At 38.3% G+C, this 9269-nt stretch overlaps 1 protein-coding gene across 2 annotated transcripts; it reads right to left on the reverse strand.

The window, feature by feature from the left end:
* Nucleotides 1–723: 723 nt before the first annotated feature.
* Nucleotides 724–5756, reverse strand: LOC308694926 (sterile alpha motif domain-containing protein 3-like). 2 transcript variants are annotated; one of them, XM_081372738.1, is made up of 5 exons: nt 5314–5756; nt 2861–3597; nt 2552–2710; nt 2340–2432; nt 724–1536 (listed from the first exon to the last, which is right to left on the reverse strand). In XM_081372738.1, exons 2-5 carry the CDS (start codon nt 3584–3586, stop codon nt 1213–1215), a joined length of 1302 nt encoding a protein of 433 aa, XP_081228864.1. In that variant the 5' UTR covers nt 3587–3597; nt 5314–5756; the 3' UTR covers nt 724–1212. The 2 variants fall into 2 exon arrangements, with proteins under 2 accessions (XP_081228864.1, XP_081228863.1); XM_081372737.1 differs by having other exon boundaries at nt 5279–5749.
* Between the last annotated feature and the right edge of the window lie 3513 nt (nt 5757–9269).

The following is a 9269-nucleotide window of genomic DNA, read 5'->3' on the forward strand; positions in this document are numbered from 1 at the left end:
GTTTAAACCTGGCCACTTCATGCGTTTTCTCAGATCGGATAGCTATCCGATCGTGAAAAGACCAGGTGTAAATGCCCTCTGAAACGCATTCGAGACGGATTTGAATCCGATCGCTCAAACCACTTCGGGAGGTGGTCTGGGCCGCATTCCAGACGAAACTGGACAAGTGTAAATGCATCTGGTTGTTGAAACCACATATGTAAATTGTACTCCTCCCAAAAATACTATAATATAAACGCGTGAGAGCGTGTTATAGGCTATATGTAATGTTATAGCCAGATATGACGACGCTACTGGAACACGCGCGTCACCGCAGATGAGCAGCTGAGCATCTATTCATTAAGCCAACGTGCAAACTACACTGTAAAAAGTAATAAGTTGACTTTACTTAGAAAAGCTGTGGAAACTGATTGCCTCAAAATTCTCAAGTAAATTAGGTCATAATTTTTTAGTTGATACTACTCTCTACTACTTTGTAGAGTTAACTTGTGTATTTGTAGAGGTTACCATAAAACTTGAGTACAAGTAACTCAAATTCAAAAGTTTAGGTAACTAACAGATTTAAGTTGAGATTTGTAAGCAGAACTTAAACCAAACAGTTCTTCTAACATGTCGGCTTGTTCATTTTACTAGACGAATGTGTGGAAACTGATTGCCTTAACTTTCTCAAGCAAGTTGTACTCAAAATTCTAAGTTGAGAATGCAAAGACAGACAACAGATTTGGCACAACACTAGAACACTTTATTTGCTCTATATAAAACAGTATTAATTTTAAAACATCACTTAAGGCATGCCCGTCAACTGCCCGCCAGCAACATTTTAGAAAAAAAAAAGCACATACTGCACTCAAGAAAAAGAAAAAAAAAAGAAAAGAAAAAAGACAATAAAAGGATCAATGTTTCTTTGTTTTTAACATCTTTACAAAGTGTTCAAAAGCAGAGCTTCCAAGTATGTTACAAGTTTAGTACAGAACACCTTCCTACTACAGTTCTCTTTAAAATTCTTCTCTAATAAAACTATTCTAAAACCAAACAAGTAAACTTGAAATTTTTCAAAACATCCTCTTAAATGTGGATTTTTATTATTTTTATTTTTTTCATTTTCAACAATTGGAAAAAACTGAAGTATCTGTAAAACAGTACTGAACAATTTCTTTAGTTTTCTTAAAGACAGCTTCTATTCACTCAAACTAGCATCATGGCTATGATCTATTACTGCATCAGGCGATTTTTCAGTGATTGGATTTTAGGTTTGAGTGACTTGTGGCCAAGGGACAAAATCACTCTTTGTATGAAGTCGAATGTGCATTTCAGTGCTGCAGGATACTCTAAGTTTAGAGCATAAATTAGTCCAAAGAGCAAACACGTTGCTTGTGGAAGATTTTCAAGATCATCCACAACCACTGTACCTTCCAAAATTATTGCCGTTGTTGTGGCACCAAGATGCATGGAGTAGGGTACAGTTGCAGAGTCCTCGGGAATCACTGTCAGAATACCTATTTCAACGTCCGACATGTCTTCATTGTCATCACAGTCCTAAAAATGGGAAAACATATAACAAAAATGAGGTCAAAGAAAGCCACAAAACATCTTTTAAAGGGATAGTTCACCCAAAAATGAAAATTGTGTCATCATTTACTCACCCTCAAGTTGTTCTAAACCTGCATGAGTTTCTTTCTTCTGTTGAACTGAAAAGAAGATATTTTGATGAACGTTGGTAAACAGACAGTTGAGAGTAGACATTGACTTCCATAATAGGAAAAATACTATGGAAGTCAATTCAATTCTACTCTCAACTGTTTGATTACTGACATTCTTCGAAATATCTTCTTTTGTGTTCAGCTAGAAGAAAGAAACTCATACAGGTTTGGAACAACATAAGGGTAAGTAAATGACAATTTTTTTTGCGGTGAACTATCCCTTTAAGAGTACATACTCTCATTAAAATGTGAAACTAAATTAATAACACGGTATGTCTAAATGTAAAGGCCTTTTCAAACAGGACACAGGAGTGGATGCAGGGGGGAAATACATACATCAAACAACTGCATGAAAAGACAAACTGAAGGCCAGCTATATTAATTAAAACTATCAAAATCTATTGTCTTTCTTAGAAATGTTTTTTATTCATTTATTTATGCAATATAAAATGTATCTTCTTATACTGTCTTTTTTCCAAATTTTTTTATTTATCTTTCACTTTCTTTTCTCTATCCCTTTCTTTGTTTCAGTATCCTGACTGTTTTTTTTGCCTTCATAACTCTTCTTTCTAGATATCAAAACTGTTTGAAGAACAGTTTGCCTGTTAAATAAGAATCATCAGAGAAGAAAATACTTACAAAACATGTCTTGTAAAAATCGGAGGGGTCCTCTCCGAGGAGGAGTGGTAGGCCGTGAAGAACGGCTGTTCGTCCCGCATTGATGTTCGATTTCTGCAAAGTTATAAAAATGTATATTGAATAGCGCTTACACAACACAGAGCAAAAAACAACAGCAAAAGCAACATTTGTTTTGCTTTCGAAAAAGAATTGTAATATGTCGAGGAGCTTACGTCATTTTCAATCTGCTGCAGAATCTTCTTAAGTTTGGAACCAATGTCTCCACCTTTAGCCCTGAAGATATCGATGAAACGTGGAGTGAATCTGTCCAGTTCTTGAAAGAATTCAGTTTGCAGGTTTTTGCCAGATATACGACTAAACTCTGCCATGATCTAAAAAAATAGAAGTAGGACAAACTGACATTAAGCAATCACTTTTCACTGAAATGTCCAAGTATGAATTAAACACCAAAACTGGTTAATGATAAATTTGCTTTGAAAATATTCAAGATGAAATGATATAGGAAAACAATTAAGACTCACCTGACTCTGTGTGAAGAGGGCTGGCCACCTTTCCACTGTATTCTTCACAGCAGGCTCCTTCTCTATCAATTCCTTTCTACGCAAGGCAAATGTAGAATTCATGTTCCGGGCTATCAGTGCAGCGTTAAGACGACGTTTCTTCATGTCGTCCACCATCTTTTTCCTTTTGGACTCCATGCTCGCTTCATCTTCACCATCAGGGAAGTTCGGTAGAAAATTGATTTCAAACCTCTTGGATCTTTTGATGTTTCTCTGAGGCTGCAGTCCTCTTCTTTTCCCACCATTTATGGATACCTCCAAGCATCCAGCTCGACGCAGTTTTGAGCGGTAATTGCCCATTTTCCACCTAAGGCTATCATACCACCCATTCCACCCCTTAGATGAGCCAGGCTGGGTAAGGCAAGGGTGTTTTTGTATCAAAGCAGTAGCAACAGCCTCAAAGTTTTCCTTATCTGGGTAAGCTTTGTAATTGTATATAGTTTCTGAGAGTTTTTCGAGAATCTCTTTCGAGAATTGCTTATCTGGCAATTCAGCAATGTCTGTAAGATTCACGAGGGAATTGTTGAAGTCTGGATCCTCAAACTGAAGTGCGAACTTGTACTGAAGTCCCAGTTTTTCTTCAAGTTGTTCCAACAGTGAGTCAACTGTCTGTGGTTTCACAGGAAGTACAATTTTTCGGATGTCTTTGTCACAAACTATAACTCGGAGTACAGTTGTTTTCTCCATACTTGGTCTCTCTACAAAGGTAAAAGAATTGAGTTAGTTTTCTTAAATTAAAAGGACAGCTCACCCCAATTTCATCATTCTAAACCCATCCTTTGCAAAAATATGATTTGAAAAGTTTCACTCATCCTTGTTTAAAATGTAATGTACACAGAGGCATTCATAATTTCATGTGACTTGTGCAATACAGTTCAAGCACTTAAGGCATAAATGGATGGGTTTGTTGAGAAATGAACTTCAATATATAATCCATTTAACTGTATATATGATGTGTGTATGCTATCCTGTGTGAAGGGTTGCTCATTTGCACAGGAGAATTTGTTCAAGATTGATATACAGTTTTTTTTTCTTTCAAATTATTTATAAATCTTGAACAAAATATACTGTGCTAAAGGAGAAACCCTTCACACAGGATAGCATTTAAGCTAACCGCTGCTCTCTCGAGTACATGCATGATGTGACATTTCATAACATTTCAGTTTGTTTCTCACCAAACCTATTGATCTACTATTTGAACACCTAGTTGAATTAAATTATGTATGCTTTTGTGTCCTCCTGAAGCTATGCCTGTGATCTTCTGACATACAGACAAGAGCAGTCAGAAATCTTTTAAAAAATAATAATTTTTGTCTACAGAATAAGAATGAAACTAAATAATGATAATTTGCAGAATTTCTGAAGTCCCTTTAAAACCTGAATTGTCATTCATTCAGCATATGATATAATGTTTGAGCGTAACATAGGTCCTGCCCCGAAGTGTATAGGCTGGCAAAGGAAATGGGTCATTTAGATCTGAGGGTTTGGTAATTGACAGTGATAGCACATGACTGCACAGTTCAAAAGAACGCAGGTGCTCAATGTACCAACATGTCAGATCTTTACATACAAACAGAACATCACTGTTGATGATGTAGCGCCTCCTTCAGGTCACCAGGACACCACGGCCTAATGGGCACCAAGGTAAGTCATACAAGAGGATACATGGACCAGTACTCTAGATTCGTAGGGAGCAGCAGTGAGAGATTAAATGAACAGACAGACAACAAAGGTAAGTTAGAATAATGTTGCAAGATTTATATTAAAGGGGAGAAAAGTAATGAATGAAATTAATTAAATTGTCTCTCTTTCAGGAAAGACGGAAATGGCAGAAAAGAAAAATGGGCAGTTGACTAACAATGAAACCACGGATTATTAATAAATGCAAGAAAAATAAAACAATTAAATAAAATGGTTTCTGGGTTTTCTCTTTTTCCTTGTTAAAATTATTAGTTATTTATCCCTTTTTTAATATCTCTTTTTCTTTTAGGCATTAGCCTATTTATTTCCTTTTAATCTCTTTTTGAAAGCTAATTTATTGCAAATTTCCTCGAACTCTTATTTCAATGTTTTCTTTTTACATATTTATCTTTTAGTTTTATAGTTCCTTATTTGAACTAATTTTAGGTTTTAAGTTTCTTAATCGAAATCCACAATGGATTCGTTTCTTCTTTTTTTTTCCCAGTTCAACTCAGAAATAAAAATAAAATAAAAATAACAATTGTATCTCAATTATTTCACACAATAAACCCTTCTCTTTAAAATAAAAATAAAAACAGGCAATGAACAATGAACAAACGTTCAAATATCTGTAGATTCAGTAGTGTTTTTCCCAAATACCAGTCTCTGAATTCAAAAGAGAAAAAATATCATCCATACCCCAGTAAACGTTAGATGCAACAGTTCAGGCCTACCGTTGTGGTGAAAGGGGAAAATAGAATACTGTCAATTGAGAAGAGAAGAGAACAGAGTTCGACGTCAGTTCACTCTGTCATCCTGCACAGTTCTTTTCCTCCGTCCGGGGAAAACTAAGCAGAGGGTCCGATGAAATCGTTCTATGGTTTCGTTTTAATCAGGATTCGCTGGGAGGCTCGCCATCTTGTTCCACACAGTGATGAGCTCAGTCCGTATCATCGCCGTGTCCACGATAAAAACAATCAAAACTAACTCAAAATCACTCATATAGTTCAATTCAAACAAAATAAATATACCTCTAGACGTTTTGTCTAGTTTTACATCAAAATCAATGTTAATTTCACTCAGAATTATCTCTGCCGATTTCTCTGTGCAGACTGTGCTTACATCTCATCTCTCCGCGTGCTCTGACGTCATCCCCTCATTCACATTACTCTCTCCTGATAGGTCGTCAGTGAACTACACATCATATTCTCTTAAAGGCAACATAACATTCAAAATACAGCATACATTTTTCATATTCACAACATAAGAAAAATAAGAACAAAAAGAAAACACTTTTGAATCATTAATGGAAAAAGTTTTAACTTTACAATTCTGAACTCAGTTATTAATTTACTTTTCTTTTAATTCAATTTACTTTTGGTTATTTCTTTTAGTACCCACTCTGGCTTACTATTTATTTTTTTCCTTTCTTAATTTTTATTTGTAATCACTCTGGGTTACACCCTCCCCCGTTAACTCTATGCACGTCCCTGTGCATGCAACTAACAGGTTGTGTTAATACAGGTTTAGGTGAATCTGTAAAACTGCTTTCCGTGATAGAGTCAGTCACAGCTGTACTAAGACTCTGGAAAAGAGACTGTACTATGGAAATTAAAGGATTACCCAATTCAGGGTAAGTGAACATTTTTGGTTTCTGCCTAACTCTATTAGACTTTCTGATGAAACTTTCATCATTTTGCTCTTTTGCGGTTTCATGCTCACAGACTCTTTCTGTTTCCTCTACAGGTATGCTTTGATTAGTGAACGTGTCAGAAGCGACTGCAGGTACATTTTCATTAGCCTCAGGCTCCAAAATCTCTGGATCATCAACAGGTAAGTAATTCAAGGTAGGTATACTGTCAATTCTAGAATGCTCTGACTCAGGTAAGCATTCGGCAGCAGAGTCTGCCAAAACAGGTAAGTCTTCAGTTGAAATGTTATCAACAGAGTCCTGAAAAACAGGATTCGAGGGAACGTCATTCTGTAACCTTTTTTCAGTTTCATAGACCTCAATGAACCTGGTGTTCGTGCAGACTAGAGGATCTCGGTACGGCAGTTCTAAAGGAATATCGTCATCAGAGTCAGAATTTGTCTGCTCTTGTACCTCAGTACTAGGATTTCTACGAGTTGGCGGACGTTTTCGAGTCCTGGGCAATTCAACTACCTCCTCAGGTAACTGCAACAATTCACAAGGTAGTAAAAGGTCTCTGTGAAGCGTTCTCAACGGACTATCTTTACCTTCTGGCTTAACAGTATACACAGGAAGATCACCTGCCCTGCTTACAACAACATAAACAAGTGATTCCCACTTGTCTGCTAGTTTATGTTTCCCTCTTAGGCGTACATTTCTGACTAGAACCTTATCTCCAATGTCCAGAGTGGATTCAAGAACATGTTTGTCAAAACGAGCTTTGTTCCTCTCTCCAACTTTAGCAGAATTTCTCATTGCTAAGTCATATGTTCCCTGCAACCTAGACTTCAAATCACTGACATATTGTGAATGTGTCTTAAACTGCTCTCTGTTCTGAGGAACATCAAAAACCACATCGACAGGCAAACGCGGCTGCCTTCCAAACATTAATTCATATGGGGTAAACCCAGTAGAATCGTGTATGGTACAGTTATATGCGTGTACGAGGGGTTTTACAAAACTACTCCAATGCACCTTTTCACACTCTTTCAGCGTACCAAGCATACTTAAGAGAGTACGGTTGAATCTTTCAACTGGATTCCCCCTGGGGTGGTAAGGGGTTGTCCTGATCTTTTGAATTCCCATCAGTTCACAAAGCTCTTTGATAGTCTTTGATTCAAAATCAGCTCCTTGGTCGCTATGCAACTTCTCGGGGATTCCATAATGGACTATGAAATTCTCCCAAAGAGCTTTAGCCACAGTACGCGACTTCTGGTTGGTAGGAGGAACAGCAACCGCATACTTGGTGAAAAAATCCGTGATAACCAGCACATCCTTGGTGTTCTTGGAATCTGGTTCAATAGACAAAAAGTCCATGCATACCAGCTCAAGAGGTCGAGTCACATGAATGTTAACTAAAGGAGCAGCTTTCTCAGGTAAGGACTTACGACACACACATCTAGGGCATGTTTTGATCCTTTTCTCCACATCTGCAAACATTCTAGGCCAATAGAACCTCGATCTTGCAAGATCCAGTGTGCGTTCTATGCCCAAATGTCCCATTTCATCATGTAGACATGTCAGAACTATACCACGCAAAGATTCAGGAAGAACCAACTGGTATTGGATATGACCTCCCTCCTGTCTTCTCCGATAGAGGATTCCGTTTCGCAACTCCAGCTTCTTTAACTCCCTTATTAGCAATGGAAGCATAGGAAACTCTTTCCTTACAGAGGGAGGAATTGTCTCCCCAGTCTCTAATTGCTGAATGACCTCACGGATGATGGGATCAGATCTTTGCTTTTCCTTCAAATCATCCTCTCCGAAAGTTGGGATTATAGGAATACCATCACAGACCTCATTCTGATCAAAACTGCATGGGATTGCATCAACATGCATGGCGAGGGATTCAACCAAAGCAAAAGGAGGACCACCACAACCTACTGACTTGTGATGGACAATGTGCTTGTCGCATATAGCCTGAATAACCTCAGCAGGAACAGTGAGAACATCATCATCAAGTAGGTGATTCAAGGTGAATTGACGGATTCGCTCTTGCTCCTTTTGAGATGTGATGTCATTTCTCCAACCACCATTTGGACGTCTGGACAGACTGTCAGCATCCAGATTCTGTTTACCAGCTCTATACTGTAGTTTGAAAGAATAAGTCGAAAGGGCTGAGAGCCATCTGTAGCTAGTTGAGTCCAGCTTCGCGGAAGTCAATAGGTATGTCAAAGGATTACTGTCTGTAACAACGGTGAACTGGTTACCATACAAGTAATCATTGAACTTTTCCGTGACCGCCCACTTCAGGGACAAAAACTCCAACTTGTGAGCTGGATAACGGGCCTCACTCCGAGAAAGACCTCTACTGGCATAAGCGATTACCTTCAATTGCCCATCCTGTTCTTGATATAAGGCTGCTCCTAGCCCTACAGTACTTGCGTCTGTGTGCAAAACATACGGAAGTTTCGGATCAGCGAAACCAAGCACTGGAGCAGTAGTTAATGCTTCAATGATCGCTTCAAATGCCAGTTGACAACTCACAGACCAACGGCTCCCAAAAGGCTCTTTGGGATTATGGTAGTCTTTCCTCTCCTTGAATTTACAACCCTTTCGAAGTGGTGGATACCCAGATGTCAAATCGTTTAAAGGCTTCACAATCATGGCATAATCTTGGATAAACCTCCTATAGTATCCTGAGAACCCTAAGAACGACCGTAGCTCTTTCAGATTCTTTGGGACTGGCCAACTTTTCAGCACCTCGACTTTTTCAGGGTCTGTTTCCACGCCACTGCTAGACACAATGTGTCCCAGATACTTTACAGAGGATTGGAAAAATTTACATTTTTCTGGAGAGAGCTTCAATCCATACTCCTTCAACCGACTTAACACTCTCAACAACCTGCGCTCGTGTTCCTCCAATGTGTCTGAAAACACTATCAAATCGTCGATAAAAACAACAACCTCTTTCAGATGGATGTCACTCATGCACCTCTCCATCAGTCTTTGAAAAGTACTGGGAGCATTTGTGACCCCCTGCGGCATTCTGTTAAACTC

The sequence above is a fragment of the Scardinius erythrophthalmus genome, assembly GCF_964197995.2.
Source record: "Scardinius erythrophthalmus genome assembly, chromosome: 8".
Classification (NCBI taxonomy): domain Eukaryota; kingdom Metazoa; phylum Chordata; class Actinopteri; order Cypriniformes; family Leuciscidae; genus Scardinius; species Scardinius erythrophthalmus.